Source organism: Falco naumanni, chromosome 10 (assembly GCF_017639655.2).
Source record: "Falco naumanni isolate bFalNau1 chromosome 10, bFalNau1.pat, whole genome shotgun sequence".
NCBI lineage: Eukaryota > Metazoa > Chordata > Aves > Falconiformes > Falconidae > Falco > Falco naumanni.
This window is the reverse complement of record NC_054063.1, coordinates 2634495-2652355: the sequence shown is the minus strand read 5'-3', so window position 1 is coordinate 2652355 and position 17861 is coordinate 2634495. Positions and strand designations below refer to the sequence as shown.

General features: G+C 37.8%; 1 protein-coding gene across 1 annotated transcript in view; it reads left to right on the top strand.

The window, feature by feature from the left end:
- Positions 1–17861, top strand: part of LOC121094779 (mucin-5AC-like) — a 72135-nt gene that overhangs the window by 10695 nt on the left and 43579 nt on the right. The window contains exons 2-4 of the mRNA XM_040608847.1: positions 14124–14195; positions 15814–15885; positions 16897–17158. Of these exons, the coding sequence (XP_040464781.1) occupies positions 14124–14195; positions 15814–15885; positions 16897–17158 (406 nt within the window). The remainder of the gene's footprint in view (positions 1–14123; positions 14196–15813; positions 15886–16896; positions 17159–17861) is intronic.

Sequence of the window (17861 nt, the reverse complement as noted above, 5' to 3'; positions counted from 1 at the left end):
AGATAAACTGGAAAAATACCTAAAATCAAGACCAGAACATTAAAACTACTTGAACAGTTGATTTTGGGTTGGCAAAAGAAATTTAGGAATTGCAAAGGGAATTAGGTGCCAAAAGGCAGCCAGTAAAGTGGCATACAGTTTGATACAATTTCCAGTTAGCATATTAGCAAAAGAGCACCATATTAATTCAGTTCAGTTATTTTCTGTTCACCACTGAGTAAGTCTGAAACTCCTCTGCTTCCAGAGCACTGCTGCACAATCTTAGGTATGCGAGCTGCCAGGAGTTTATTCTGCAGCTTCATCCTTATTAGAGAAATTCTTAAATCAGACTTCAATCTGTAACTACCAGTGGTTCTTACAATGATTACATTTCTTGCTAGCAATAGTAGAGTGTTGGGAATCATTGTCAGACTTATGGCTATCCTCAAAGAAAGCAGTAATGAGACGCAGAGTGTTTGGGACATAAGGAATAATTGCTGATAAGTTGGATAGCTGCATAACTCTCTCAACACGTTATTCATTACAAGGGTAAACCTTGTCTTTAAGATCAAAGATGTTGCTTGCAGGTTATGGTAGCGACATGTGGGAAGAAATCTGTTCATAACATCTTCAGTTCAGCTCAGCCCCTCTCATCTGCATTTCCAGAAGGTGCTCTTTTAGCTCACCCTCACTACTGTTGCAATACCTTCAAGAAACAGCGTGCTCTAAGCAAATCTCTGTCATGACTGTGGCCAAAGCTTAAGATGCAGCATTACCATTCTACAGAGTACTAAAAATTGTAATTCTTTCCACTTTTCCTCCTTTATCTCCCAAAATCCCCATCGAGGGACACAAGAAAATTTTCTGCATGCCCATCAGGGCACACTCTGTGGCAGTGCTTCCATCAGGGGCAGTTTTGTTCTTTGTGGTTATTGGAATGAAGAGGAAAAGCAATGCAGAGGAGAACTTTACCTGGAGCTGTTCCTCCAATACTGTCTATCACACCATTTCTCCCCTGGTTTGAATTTGTGAAGGCACACGTCAAGGAGGCTGCGAACAAAAACATTCTTTCAGACTTCCTGTATTGAAACAAATACTGTTTTCACACTATGAAATATGGCTCTGAGTTTTAAGCGCCTTGGTTTCAGGGAATGGCAGAGTGATTGAACTCATGCACCCAGAGTGTAGGCACTTAGAACCATCATCAGTGCTATAGCTCTGGCCTCCACCCTTTCTTAGCACTTAGCTACCATCCTGTGTTATTAAATGCTGAGCTTTGTTATACACTGTCCTAGACAGTAGCTAGGCTTGTTGTGTATTTAAGATTTTAATGGGATTTGTCCTGACTAATCTTGTATGTTGGAACTGTACGGTGGAAAACAGTCCTTGCTCTTTACACAGGGAAAGTGTCCTTAGACCCATTTATTTACCTATTCATTTGCAGTTCTGGCTCAGACCAGGTTTCTCAGGCATTTCTACCCTAACCCTTTATTTGCTAAGGTGGGAACCAGCACAAATCACCATCCCCTCAAGGCTTCTTATTTTTAAACTTTTAAGCCAGAAGCCAACACTGCACATCTATTTTTACTTAACACAAAAAAAACCCAAAAACAAAAAACAAACAAACAAAAAAAACCAACAAAAAACTCCACCTTTTGCAGTTTAGAAGTTAAAACCACTCATATTCCAAACCCATGGAATTTCCCCCAGCTTCTCTAGTGGAAAAGTAGATTGTCAAAGTAGATTGCTTATCAAGGTAGATCATCTCCCAGGACCACTGAATTTAATGGATTGCACAACACAGAGATAACCATTGTTTCCTGTAGACTTGATGGCAAACTGAGCAAAGGTTTTGCTTTTGGCTTTGAAAACACTATAGTAAGTTTCGCGAATATCTGCAAAGGAATCCTGCAGTGGACAAAGTTTAATTGCATATCAGAAAATTTTATAAGTCAGAACCACTGAAACCTCTTTCTAATACTGACAAGTTTAGGCTCTCATAATGTTGCATGAGAAAAAATGTATAAAATTTGCATTATGAACTCTTAGTAGTAAGTTCAGCTTGGAACCACTAGAGGGGAAAGTGATTGCAATAAGAAAACATCTTTTATTTCCTCAGCTAGCTTAATCAGTATAAATACAATGAATTCATGTGAACCATGACAAGCAGGTTCAAACGGTGGTTCAAAAGGAGCTTCAAGCCATAATGTGCATAAATAGCTCAGTAATCACTAAGCATTATACAAATAAGACAAAACACAGAATCATTTAAGCCTTTTGATATGCAGCACTTACAGAAAAGCTGAAATACACTACAAAGCCTAAAAGAGTATGCTGAAGTGACCATTGCACAGCTCCAATATGGTCAAAACACCTCTGGTTACATGCAACCCAAACGATTCCTAACACAGTGAAAGGCTTCTCTCACTTTTTTCATCTACAGGTAGTATTTTGCCTTGATCTGATCCACCTTCACTTGGTGTGGGAGAAAATGACTGAGTTCCTGGGAGCTGAAACTCCATGAAAAACAAGGCAAGCAAACCTATTTTAGCCAAATTTTAACATCATTTTTTCAGCAAACTGACTTAGTGCTCAGCTGGGCAATGCTTCAGATGCTGATGTATGCATGTTTCCTCCCCTTGACTCTTTCCTTAGAAAAATAAGACTGTCATTTAGCTATGTTGAGTATATAACAACTAAAGCAGCTTACCAACAAATACAGATAATTCCCTGTTACTGGGAATTTCTAAGCCAAGAAGGGACGTTTGCCTAAGTGATTTGCCCTAAATAAAATGTAAATTGATGAGCTACATGCAAAAAGCACAGGATAAAAAGTGTATGAGAGTGTAATCTCAGTTACAGAGGAGGTCTGCTTCAACACAAATGATCTCAGTTGTCTCTGATGGCTTTAAATCTTTGAGCCTTGAAATGTGCTAGTTGTTTGGACTATCATTGAAAGAGCATGGAACTCACACGCAGCTCAGCTGAGCTTATGATGAAGTGCTCTGAAAGCTCACCAGCGTAAGAGACTCGAGTTTCCTGGAGTCTTGAATTCAATCCAAAACCTGTAAGAAAAGAAAGCGCTCCCCACCTGTTTGCAAGAATGATTCAGAGAGAACAAATGAGCATACAAAGGAGTTCCAAAACTGCAGGATCCACACCATAAAAGCAAACTTACTTTTCCTGTTTCTCTTCTTGTTGGACAGAAACAGAAAATGGAGATGGACAGCCTTCTGGATTGTGCTTGTTTCAGAAAGATTAAGAGCTCACTGTCTGCTATGAAACATATGTCATTTTTTTCTATTTCTTTCTAAGGATTGTAGTAGACTAATTTGTTTGCTCATTCTTGTAAAGACAGAAAAAATGTCTCCATTTCATGACAACATTTTCTCTGTCAAAAATGTTATTGTATTGATAAGGATAATAATGGAAGACAATCCTTTGTGTCAATATTAATCTGAGATACACTTCAACAAGAAACCCTACTTCACTTCCAATTTCAAAAAAAGTCAGCCTTTTACAGAAATACATTTTGCAGTCATTTCCGTGATCATGTAATCAATTCTACAAAGGACAAGCTTTCTTCAGATCTCTTCAGCATCCACTGCACAGAGACTATAGGATTGTCAATTCAGATCTCCACTTGATGCATTCATCATTGCACGTCTTATCTCTAATGCAGCGTTTTCTATCTGTAGTGTCCAAAACACCTTTCACAAACTGCAACAACATTCCTATTTTATTAAGAAAGCTTGCTCTCCACAAAATCACTTAAACTTATTTGATAACAGGGCTTAGTGCCATCACCAATATGCAGGATCTACTATTATTTCAGTCACAAAACTGAAACATACACAAATAACATATCCCAACCAATAAGTTATCCTATCATATACTGTATTCTCAAAAGAAAGAAAAAAGTACAGAAGACACATGAAGAACTGATAGAGAGGTGTTTCCCTAAAGCTAGTTGTGGGACAATATAAACGAGGTGAATTGTTTATTTGAATTGTGCCATACAAAAGGAATCATAGCTCTTCTACTCAGTACCTGTATAAATGCTTCAGCCCACAAGTGTGTATCGGAACTAACCACACACAGAATAAGTCTTAGGGTAGCATGATGTAGGCCAAAAGTATCAGGAAGATAAAATTGGACCAAGAAAATCCCACATATTCCAACTTCACACAAGGGTCAGTATCAAGAGACAGATGTGTTATAGAAGATCAAGTGTTTGAAAACCTAGAGAAGCAAATAAAAAGACAAATCTATCCTCTAGAAACTGAGTACTTGAATACCATTTTTATTATGAAACCAGGTGAATTTGATACTGTCCAGTGAATCTAGATATATCATTATTTTGATTTCTAGGGTGACTATAAACAGTTTATAATTTAGTCTTACTTTCCTAATCGGCAGCTTACGCAAATCTGTTTCAAATTCAAAGTCTGTGTGGGATTCTCTCTGTTCAATTCATTACTAATAATGCAGACTCTGCCTCTGTTCAGTCAGAAATATTGTTAGCACACAAAGGAGCTGCAGAGTTAGAAGATGCGCTCTGTCAAAATCAGACAATGGCTATAGCAATCACTACAAGCTTGCAACATCATACTCCTGCCGAAAACTGACAGTCGAAACGACATTGATAAAGTTTGCCTGATGATGACAATAGAAAGGAGCAGAATCATCTGCTGCTCATCCTTTACTCTGGTAGTCATTTCAGGTCAGGGGAAGAAATTTCAGTCAATACAAAATGTGAACATGCAACAGCAGTTTTCAGTCATTTGCAGCAATGGATCAAAGCAGATAAGGATTTTCATAGTTTTCAGATCAATAAAGCTGAAAACTGACTATAGGAGAGGTCAACAGCCAATTCATCCACTGACGTATTGAATGTTCAATACAGTACAAGTCTAGCTGCTCGAGTTTGGCAGCATTCTTGTTTTATTTCATACTTCGGCATTCCAAAATGATAAGGAGGCTGACAGCTCAGCTTAGCAAACCATGCAGACCAATTAGTCACCTCCATGATGCATATTTAGAGAACGTATCTAAAAGCCATGTCTATGATAACTTAAAACATCGAGCCCAGAGAAATGAGAATTTCTCATGAGAAGTTTTCTACCCATCCAGACTCGATGGGGAAGGATTACTTACGTTATGAGTGCAGGCTATCTGAAGTCATAATGTGCCATCTTTGTGCATATGCAGTATTACACAATCTCTAAGTATATGATCAGATCCTGCTGTTCTCCACTGGGTTTCTATTTCACCGGGTGTACACCAAGCACCTGCTGTAGGGAGGGTGAACCCGGATTCAAGGTTGAATGAAAACATGTTGCAAGCATGATGGTTGTTCACAGTCCTCTCATTGCCTAGAGAAACTGGCTGTTGCAGAGTGAACGTGGCACACAAATGTCATCATGTCAAAACAGATTTAATTTCTCCCTCAGTTAGAATAGTTCTTTTTCAATGGTCCACATACCTGCTTAAATTGCAGCTATCACAGTCAGTGATTTGCAGAACTGTGGGACCTTCATAGTTCTACCTGAAGTCTACAGTGTAAACATGCACGCTACCAAAACAAAGCTCAGTACTTTAAAAAATCAGTCCTAGGAGTGTTAGACTCTTCACCCAAAATTACTGGATTCCCATAACTTTTCCATGCCTCATTTAGCAATATGTAAAACAAAGATAATAAAACCTAAGTATTTCAAAACATCTTTTCAAAAGCAATACATTGCTGTTGATGAACATCTCAGGTACTCCAGTGATGGGCACCACAGAAAAGTAACTGGGGAAATTGTTGAGTCTGTATTCAGAGTAAGGCTTCAATAACACACAGCAACAAAGTGTCAGGACACGCAGTTAAAAATAATTGAACAAATGACTGAAGATACTCATTGTCTAAGCTCTGCCTAAAAAAAGCAAGAACCCTCTAAGAAACGTAATATTTCACTCATGTAACTTAAAACTCTTGCATGGAACTGCACTGATGGTCTTAACAGCAATACTTCCCAGAGTTTTGACCTTGCAAATTTAGAAATATTTTATAAAAGTAAATAAAAGCTTTGCAAAAGAATGTATTAAACTAAAAATAAAATGGATGAAGGCAATGTTATTATAAAGCATCATACCAATAACCACATAAGTGAACATCAGGACTGTCTTCGAAATACTTGGTTCTGATCCCTGCTACTGCAATGAAGTCTTGCAGAACTGATAGCAATCCTTTGACACTTACAAACCTTATCCAAATTTCCAAGAGAAATTAATTTGTTGCCAGCTTGTAACTCCTTGTATTTTGTCCAACATCGTCCATTAGTTTAAGTCTTTCTGCTGTACTATTATCTAAGTTTGTAAACTGAAATGCTAAATATAGAAAAGGAACTTTTGAAAGTTATTTTACAATACATATTCAACACACACACAGAGGCCCCATGCAATATGTTCTCTCCTCAAGGAGGATGATATAACAGAAACTTTAATTATTAAAATGAATAGCAATATTTGAATTGAGATCTCTGCTATCTTTTATACCACGGCTATAAATTTAACTAATTTCTCAGAGTCCTGAAATCATACGTGGACTAAAGGATTTTGTTTCCTTCTCCATTTGTCTTTGTTTACATGCATTTTATTATTTCTTCCATGCACTTTTTGGATAAAGAAATTCTGCTACAGATTTAAACTAAGGGCATAATTGCAAATGTCCAGTGGATGAAGACAGTACAACTTCCACTAATACTAAGACTTCTGATAAAACTCACTAGTGGTAATAATGTATATATATGCACTTCTTCTAGAGTCTGTTGTTTATATTATTACAAACATCTAAGTGTCATTCAGCAGAATGATGTCCACCAGAGGACATAGACTTTTTTTGAGGCTGTGGATCACTACTAGGTCTCTGTGAGGGTTTAGATATACTGCTCAGCTCAGCACCCCCTTTCACCCACTTTTTACTTGTACCATTTATTTCTCTGAGCCTGCAAACACACACCAATTGTTACTAAAGACTGATTTTTGACTTTGGGGCACTACTTCACTACCTAACAGAGTAGTTAGTAGAACAGCTTCAGCTGGCTTTAGGCAGTGCTGCTACAACTGTATGGCACAAAATAGCCCTGGGTAGAGATATCAGCTCAAAGCCCCAATAAATTGTTGCAGCATAAGTGCCTCAGAAAAAGACAAATTCTCTTAGCTGCGACTTTGTATCAATGTAGTGACACTATTTCCTATTATGAATTTACCTTGGCTGTTGTAAGCAGAGGGATCTCTGCAACATGCACCACTGCACAATGTAAATATGTCCTCAAGTATCTGTGTGTACATCAATTTTTTAGTTTATAATACCAATTGCAAATATTAGTATGCACAGTTGATGTGTCTGTGTTTACAAGCTATAAAGAGGCTTAAGTGTTTATCCCCTTTGTACACAGAAATATCCTGGATGTGTCCAGACAGCATGGAAACCTTACTCTGGTCCCTGTGTTCATACTCCTCATGGTAAAGGGTGCGCATTATTTTTTTCTGCAGAACCTTCTCTTACTCAAAGCATTGCAGGGATCTTTCTGGTAAAACTGTATTTAAGATTTCCTGCTTTGTTTATTTGTTTGTTGCAGAACTTAAATTTGAGGTGACTGAATAAGGGAAACACTGAAAAGAACAGGACAGTGTCATCAAGCTGCTTAAGTGTCACCAAGTTCATTTGTGATGCCAGTTAAAAGATTTATATCAAATTATAACTGCAGTTTTAAACATTCTTCATTTTCTGGACAATCAGCTTGAAACATTGAACATGTAGAAGTGCTGAGCATTCAGTCATCGCTGAAAGCAGCAGGAGCCATGCTCTGAACATACGGCGTTGTACGTAACGCCAAATACTCTGAAGAAAAACCCCAGATCCCAAGTTGTCTTCAACTGGGTATGTCAAGAAGTAGAACACTGGAGGGAGAAGGGGAAGAGAAGAATGCAGAGCAGCACTGACTGCAGATAGATCTGAATCAAAGAAAGAGTAATTACACAGATGGCAGAAGAAGCCAGTCATGAGGAGGATTATTCTGTATACAGAAATTCTGGGAATAACAACCTGAAATTTGGCACTGGAGTTACATAAAAGGTGTGAAGGCAGGCATGGGCTAAAATAATGCTGTTCAGCTGCTGAATGTTTGATTACAGGGAAAACTCCTCATACCAGTGCAGGATTGCTCTGGAAACTTGTGGTAATCTCACAATATTGTGCAATACTAATACTGTTGTCCATTTGACCCAGTTCTCACCTATAAGAGCATAGGTACCATTGACATGCAGTACTTGTAAGATGAGGTCTCTTTACCAACTTTGCATAGGTGGAATATCTTAGTACAGAACTCTAAGATGTTCTGTGACTGAATTTCTTCCCAAAAGAAAACCAATAAGTAAAATGAGAGATACTATACTCAATATATTCTACTACATAGTCATATTGGTGTAAACTAGCCTCTTATGTTGCAGCTAGATAGTTTCCAGTGACTGATTTAGCTTATTAAAGCTATTCGGGGGGCTTTCTAAATGACACTGCAACCTTTGAAATGAACAGATAATAGAAACAAACCCAGAAATAGATCCTAATCATATTACACATTCTATGCTTCACAGTAAAGCACAGAGGCTGTAAGGGACATCAAAGCATTATGTGCTTGGCCCTCTACAACGCACACACTGGAAGACAGCAGGAGAACTACTCATGTTAATGAAATAGGGTTTCAAATCTCAGGTATTCATGTGATTTGATTTTCAATCAATGAGTTTCATCTAGGCATTTTGAAGTAAAGGAATGGATCAACAGCACCATGTTTGACTAAGATCTAGTAAAGGGCACAAAAGGAGTTGTATCCCTATTATATCTTCAACTATAGCTTTATTTTGATAGACTATATTGTATCATACTATAAAATACCTACTGCAACTGTTTGAAATGTAGTTCATCTTCATATAATTAAGAGAACACCTATAATGTTAATGAACAACTTTTGAGTAGAAACTAATCAGTTATCTCACTTTTCCAGAGAAACTTTCAGGTAAAAAACGGGTTTGAATTTGCACCAGTCAAAAATTAGGGACAATCAGAATGGTACTTCAGCTGAATGCAAAGCCTAATGTCCCAGCACTAATTCTGGAGCTTAAACTCAGCCTCAGAAGTGGACAAATGACCAGCCTGAGAAAAGCCCAGCAGAGACATCCTTGTTAACTTGCATTGTAGTGCTGGCACAGAGGAAATGTCAGAATTTCTTTCAATTACAAATGTTTTCATTCTTCCCTCAAAAGGAAGCTACTCCAATAGAGCACTAGGTGGACTAGACACTTTCTGCATGTCTCTATGAGTCCATCATTCTGTCTCTTAGAAATATAAATGGAGACGCTGATTTCCCTCATTACTGCACCTGAAAGTTAACCAAATTAGCTATGACATTTTATCTGCATTCTACAAGAGAGGCTGTATGAAAGTAAGATGAGGGTCTCATTTTTTCTTATGAAGAACCAGATTCAGGAAAGAAAGAAGTGTCAGCCTTTTCAGATCAAGTACAATGTTAGAATCCTTTATCTTTTCTGTTAAAAAAAACCAAACAACAACCACCAACAACTTACAGCAATCAGTTTTCAAATTATATTAATACTTCTGCTTATGCAGTCAACTGTATTTGATCATAAACAGTTACACAAACCTGGACATGTTGCTCCAAGCCAGTCTTAGAAAAATATTCTTCCATGTCAAGTGTGTAGATCTAATGAGTGAATAGTGGTGAAATACAATTTGAAGAGTAATTATTTCTTTGAATAATTATTAATACTGCTAAATTAATTTATCATAAATATTTGGAAATTATTTTTGCAAGTATCGTATATTTTGACACATTTTATAATGATTTGCAGAAATAATCAGCACAAGATAATGGAAGTTAACATGGCAAGAAGATTAATGAATGAAGTAACCACTTAGGAGTGTAAAGATAATGTGATTCATGACATACAAGAGGTTTGAGACTTTCAGGCAAAAATGCAAACATAGGGAACTACTTTTGATGGTGCCTTAAAGCTCAGTCAAAGGGGTTCAATTTAACTGAAACTGGTTTCAACCTAGTTTGTGATGACCATAGAAAGGGCATCATCATAGTGACCAAACTGGGATCTCAGAGGTCTCAGTACTTCCCTGAACATGCAGGAAATGTTAACCTGTGTATATGAGACCACAGAATAGCAGCTGGTGATTTGAACTGATTTTTCAGTGATAAGCAATGTAATGATTCATAAAGCATATTTTTCTTCTTACCAACAGAATCACTTCATAAGCTTATCAGTTGAGTTTACCATACGATTTTATAATTAATCACACACCAGTTCTATTTCTTAAAATTATTTTTTTTTAGATCTTCATCCTGGAACTTTGATAATAACTGTTAGAGGTGATACCATTGCCCTTAGATTTTCACTGCAAGTATTTCTGTATGTAAAAGCATCTTGCACCTATCTTCTTTTCCTCATAAACAATACTAAGGTAAATTCTACAGACTTATACATCAATTAAATTACCAGAGGTATAACTCACAACTGAAGCTGACCAATTATTTTCCTCAACACTTCCAGTTTTATTTAGTTATGTCACTTTTATTTAAATATTAATAACTAGTTGTACTTTTATAGTGTTTAGGAAAGACAGCATCTTATTTTGCTTCTGTTTACTGCTTAGGGGAAAAAATATGCCTTTTATTTTTGTCTTAATGCTGACATTACTTCCCCAAATATAACTGCTCCAACGGAGGGAATACATATTTTTTTTCAGAAAAAAAATAATAGAAAATCATGTTTGAAGGAATCTTAAATGGCCATTTAGTCTGTTCCCCTGCTACAGGGCACTATCAACAGCACTTACACTGACACCATTCTCGGGTAGGTCTTTTTCTAATCTGTTCCTAAAAACCACCAGTGATAGAAATTTGACAGCCTTCTTAAGCAACGTATCTGAGTACTTCATCACCCTTGAAAAAAGGAAATTTCTCCCCAGTGTCTAACTTAAACTTCATTCCCAGTTTTAAGCCCCATTATGTCTTATCATTTTGACTGAGAATATGGAGACCATCCCAGTACCACCTTCTCTGCAGAAACTGTTTGATCTCATGTGGGATTATGGGATCCATCCTCCTACTGAAAGGCTGTGTTTCTCTACACCCCAGGGTAAAACACTATAAAAGGTTAATTCACCAAAGTAATATAGCTGTAAATTAATACATTAATATATTCACAAAACATTGTTCACTCTCTTATTGTTCCTAAGATAAGGAACATTTCAAAGGAGATTCTTATGAATCAGTCTTTTTGAGTGCCTAGGAAGAGCAATCAGCAAGAAAATCTAAATTTTTTTATTGTAGGTAGAATCAGTCTAACTTGTTATGGTGAAATCACGTTTACTCAGAAGAGAAACAGCTGAAATAGCACTAAAACTGCCCATGTGAGAGGTGGAATCCCTCAAGGAAAGGTCCTTATTACTGACTCTCCAATGCTGGAGGACTTTCACTGTGTAGTCCTGTGTCATGCCTGGCCTGTGCTGACCTCAGATGGCATTTGATTATTCCTTTTTCACAGGCAAAGTAGCTACATAGAGAGATACAAACTCATTTTAAAAAATCTGTCAGACAGAACTTCCTTAGGTTTTTTGAGAAGTTAAGTTGCCATCATTTATCATAAGGAGGAAAATTAAAGATAGTGAGGCAATTCATTCCAAGTTCCTGCTCAAAAGTCACTCAGAAGTCCCTTAAATTGTATTTATCCTATAATATATAACAATTTGGGAAGACTAAGCCTAAGCAAAAATTATTCCTGCTCACTGCTTGACATTTAATCAAAAAGATCTGCAGAAAGAAGACTCCTCCTAGAGTGCAAACACCTGAGAAAAAGTCAGAGCATCCTCTATTTACCTGTGCACCTGTAAAGGAAAACTAAAATGTCTGAAGCCCCACCTTTTAAGAACCTTGTGAAACAATCTGGGAACTGAGCCAAAACCTACTCCCTCACTATATAAGTCTCCGGAGCAGACAGGTATTTCCTCAGAGGCAGGTTGTTCGGTAGTTTCTACCGGACTTCCAGAAGATGGGCACAGGTGGTGGGACACGAATACCACTATGGATATTGGTATTAGCACTTGCCTTCATACAGATCAAAGGTAGGAAGATTCAGTTGCTTGCTGTTTTTACTGCTCTAAAGAATTTATAACTTGCTTTGGAGTCTGAAATATTTTTTTCTTGGCTTTGTGAAGCTAATGAACCTATCACCTTTATGCAAAATTTTTCTGTTACAAATACTTCCCTTCCTAAGAAGAGTAAATTAACTGCTTTGAAAAACGATATTGTATTCCATGCTCTCATCGTATTTTCTTCAGTCAAAATCTGGAATGGCTCCATCGAATTCAGTGAAACTCAGCTGGAAATTACGTTTCTACCAAAATGCCTCAAGATTCATGTTTAGCTTTTGATGTCCACTTCATGGTGGTACAGCATTTCTAAATACACAATCCAAAAGGTGCAAAAGTGGCTTTAGGCACAAACAAATCAGTGGAGTCTGTCTGTATGCATTGGTAAAGATGTTGTTTGTTTTATCAGCTGCTGATACAATATTGAAAAAAGGAAGGATTTTGTTTGAAAAATAATGGACAACAGATTTTGGAAATTCATCTATTTTTACACATCTGATTGCATAAATGCTTGGAGCACAGGGCTGGTTTCTGATGGGGTCAAAACAAATGGAGTTGCCTTAAGTATTCTAGGAGGTCACTTAATACTTGCACATGAGTGAAGATCTTTTTTACATATACTTCACCTATTAATTTCTTTTAAAGTTTAAGATAATGACAATGTTAGTTTTAGTGCATTTTGGTTTCAGATGCAGATCCTATTGTATTATTTTTTCCTACTTCCAGATAATTCCACATTAACTTAAGTTAAAAAGTGCTTTTGATGGGCTATTCTCTGACATCAAAACACTAGCTGTAGCATTACTGCACCATGCAATGAAAACAGGAGTCTGCAATGCATATGGCATGAAGCAGAGAGTTGGAGCCATACAGTGCACAGAGAGAGAAGCAAACATCTCTCTGAGGCTAGGTAGTGGGGAAGAGGAGCCCAGGAATATTGAATGGTTCATAGCTTAAAAACAGGCATGATGTGTCCTTCCAGCACCAGCTGCAGCCTCTCAGCTGGTGCAAAAAGGAAGGGACTTGGGAGCAACCTACAGCTCTGATTTCAGCCTCAGCCCCTCTAGTGGTGCTCCCCACCACTGCTCTCCTTGTGGGATTCAGCGGAGGGTTTGCCTACCTTTTCGGTTTTCTCTGGCCAGCACAACTTCCCCTGCAACCTGCCCTCTGATGAGCTCTCACTAAGCGGTGCATTAAAAGCCCCTCTGGCCCCTGCAGATGTTGTGTGTGTTCCTATTCTGATGCTGCAGTGGAATGGAATGAAAAATTATTTCTTTGCTGGAAACAAAAAAAATTTACTTTGGGGCAAAGTCATCAGTCACAAATGTATCTATTGGAAAGACCTATTTCTTTCTGTGTGGGTTGTGCATTTATTTTCCTTCTGCTACTTATTAAAAAAAGTGCTTCAAACTGTAAAATACAGAGTAACTTTGGCTTTCAGTAAGAGAGGACAGAAATCAGTCCTCTAATTCTAAAAATATTTCTTCCTTTACAAAAGAGACCTGTTTTTAAAGCCCTCAGGCTAGACAAAGGGTTTTACTGATGCTTAAAGTACACAGTGATCATTAAAACTAAGAAAATGAAGTCTTTTTTCTGAAAAGTTTATAAGGACATCCAGGGGTACCGTGACAAAAGTACATAGAATAAGGATCTGCTCAAATTATCACGAAATGTTTTTGATGGCTTCCCTGCAGCAATTTATGAGGAAAAAAAAAAAAAAAAAAGTTGAAGGAGTGGTGCACAGCCATCGTGGTTGCATGTAGCACAGGTCCTGATGCAAATCTGACCTCCTGTACCTGAATATAGATTTGCTGGTTTTTGATATACTGGCTGTTGCATGTTTAAACAGATATAATTGAGAAATTATGAGGGAACTCAAGAAAGTTAGACATTAACATTTTCCTCCACTCTTCTTTAGTTCAAGCCCAGGACGATGAACATCAAACAAAATCAGACTATGTTTCTGAAACCCTCCTGCAGCGACAAAAAAGTAAGTATTTTTATGATGATCTATTTCTAAGATTTTGTCCCAAATTCACTTGATAAATAATAAGATTACTACAGCCTTATTCCCAGGTAGAACCCCCCACCCCACCCCTCACTGCCCCTCAAAAAAAAGGACAGAGAAATCCTCTGAACTGTATATCCAGTTCCCAGCCAATCTCTGACTGCTCTAAACTGGACAACTTCCTCTGAGATCTGGCCCAGTGGATCTGGTCTACTGATATGATACAGTTATCTAATCTTTAACTTCACGAAAGGTACATAACTTCTATCTAAAAGTGTATTTTCAGAAGAGGTGTGTGTATACATACATATCACTAAGGCACTTGATAGCAGGTAATAAAAGATACATTTTTTATGTTGTGTCAAGATGACTGCTTCACTCATGAGAGAGTAAGAAAACCTTAACTACCTTAAACACTAGAAAAATTAGGCACTACAAGATCATGCACACATAACCGTACAGAGCAAACACCATAACCATACAGAGCAAAATAAGAGCGGAAGAATACAACACTGACTGATATATTAGTGATGACTAATAGGCTGAAACAATTAATCATGAAGCCTGCCTTACAATCTGTAATTTGTGAGGTCATTAGATGGCAATCAAAATAATGATAAACCCAAACTGGAAGTGTACCACAACTTACTATTAAGTGCATTGAATTATTGGAATAGATTGTCAGGCAAGGTAATATGTGTGTTTTTCCTTAAAATCCTTACATCAAGACTAAATGAGATTGTCTTTCTAAAACACATAAATGTCTTAGTGATTTTTTTTGGTCTAAATGCAGAAGTCAGTGGCTAATATTGCACAATCTACAGTTTGGAATTCATCCAATTCTATGATTTTGGTACTTTCAAATGTGAAACTGTTAAATTCCTCAGACTCTCATGACAAAAAAAAAAAATCACATTGCCTGTTCTCTAAGTATTCTATCTCTTTCACTGCTGGATCCAAAGAGAAAACATTGGATTTGGACATGGAAAATTTAGGGCTGGATACTACCAATAGGAAGTCTTTGTATGAAAAGCACATGATTAAAGTTTCACAGAATTTAAACTGTTCTAAAAAAAAAATCCACTAAAGAGTTGGTTGTGCAGAATTGCATATCTCAGCACAAAGAAAGACATGAACTTCAGAAAAAAACCCAGCTCCTCTTTCTCATCTTCAGCTTCTAATATTCCTCAGTAACTTTCTGCTCAGTAACTTCTGCTAAGTGCACTGAGAGGCCGAGGTTCAGACACAGACATTAGCAGTGTTTTTTCTGCATCACTATTACAACACTGTGCTCCAAGGAGCAGGTTGCTGCTTTTCACTTCAGAATATCAGGGCCAGCATCAGATGGGAGTCTTGAACAAATAACGGGAGGACGTACTACAGCCACAGAGCGTGGTCTTTGGGATTTGGCTGGTAGTAAAATATATAGAAAGACAGAACACAAAGCCCTGTGTAAAAACCAGCAACAAAACATTGTGGAAACTTCCCCTTAGAGTGTAATTAGTAGTAGGAAATGTTAATCACTAAAGAAACTAGGCAATCTCTACCCATTTTTTAGGACTTCTAATAAGATTAAACTTGATCTTTTTTTCCTCCTTAGATTTTTCACCGGCTTCAAAATCCCAAGAACTGACAATCATTCCAGCTTTTCAAAACACACTGAAGCTAAAGGGTAAGTTAAACAAATGTCATGGCTCAGATATCTGTATTCTTGTTGATCAAGAGCATGGAATGACTGATTAATGAATTGTATAAGATCCTTCAGCAGCATAAAACAAAAAATGAACAAGAAAAGTAGTCAGTTTGTCAGGTAACAAGGATAATCTAAATGTGACTCCAGTACTCAGCCTGCATTTTGTTAATATGATGCAACTGTAAAAAAAAAAAAAAAGGTTTAAAATTTTTATATACGTATATATATATAAAAATACCGGGATAAATCTTGCACAATATTTCCAGTAAAGAGAGGGAAATATCAGTGTGTTCAAAGCACTGGTGAGACACCTTATCTGGGGTATAGGGTACAATTCTGACTAGTCGTGGTCAAGCAGGATGAGTGTAAATCTGGAAGAGATGCAGAGAGGGACTATGAGGATAACCAGGGAGATAGAGAGCCTGCTTGTAAGGAAATGGAGGCTGAAAACAGAGAAATGATTTCTGCAGTGAGTGGGGGGAGTAGCTGGGAGGTGGGACCCCTTCAAGGTGAAGTGTAATACTGGCACAAGAACAACCAGGCATACATAAGGCAGGAATGTATTTTGGAAGATGCTGGTAATCCAGACATTCAAAGGATGCGCCTATAAGTGGCCTTCCCTAATAGAAGTACCCGCTAGTTTTAAACTAAGCTTAAACTGTTTTATAGTGAAACTTTAGGACTTCATACATTTAGAAAAAGTTTTATATAGAATGTAGCTTTCCGCAGAACCAGGGCATTGGACATAGCGACGTGGGAGGTCTCTTCCAGCCTTAGGCCCTATATCCCTATGCAAAACAGATCAAACACAAAAGATAACTGAACTAAGTAAAGAACAGATCCATAAACAAATAGCCTGACAAGAAGGAAAACAGAAGATTGGCTTCTTGGACAGCAGCTAGTGAAAGAAATAGAAGGGGGAAAGCAACTGAAGGGAGTGTATCTACAGCAAATTACAGAAAATTCTTACTACTTATTTTGAACCCACAGCTGGCAACCCCTCTCACAATGGCCGTGTGTGCAGCACCTGGGGTAACTTCCACTTCAAAACCTTTGATGGGGACATATTTTACTTCCCTGGGGTCTGCAATTACATCTTTACATCCAACTGCAAATCTCCCTATGAGGATTTCAACATCCAGATCAGGCGTACAATGATGGAAAACGCTACCGTGATCACTCATGTAATCATGAAGCTGGAAGGAGTAGTGATTGAACTGACCCGTGGCTCTGTCCTGCTTGATGACAAACCGTATGTTCATAACTTGAAACTGCCATCACTTCTCTCGCTCCCAGTGGGCTCTTGGAGCAAGCATCCCTTTCCTCCACCTAATCTCACATTGCTCCCAAGCAGCTGGAGGGCTCAGGTCCTTCCTGAAGTATCAACAAAAATAAGAGGGCCTGACAGTGAGCTAAGTGCCATTTCTGCAGGTTACTCATGCCTATCTTGTTCAGACCAGCTAAATCCCAGATGCTGCCCCACTGTTACAATCGTGCATGTATATATACAATTGAGTCTGTAACCTGGATTCAGTCAAAATGTTAGGTTTTTACACCCTTTACGTTTTGACTCTCCGTTAATTTTGCCAGAACAGGATCCTTGAGAGGAATTTTTGACAGCTTTTGTCCTTGCACTGAACAGTAAGCAGTTAAGCAGTGACTGCAGCTTGTACCTGCATTCATTTAAAATGAGCTGGTCTGGAAATCAGCTCTCTATGTAGCAACAGTAGCACTGACTTTGGCATAGGGTGTGAAACCCATCCAAAAGGCTGGGTAAATATTTGAGTAGTTATCCCATAGTGAGTTGTGTATTATAACAGCTAAGTACAGTGAACTAGTCTAAAGGTTATCTTGGGTACACCTTTGTGAATGGCAGTCATTTCACAGAAAGCCTGAAGAGTCTATCCCTTTATTATCAAGGGCTTGAAGGAGTAAATAGCAATATCCTGAAGCAT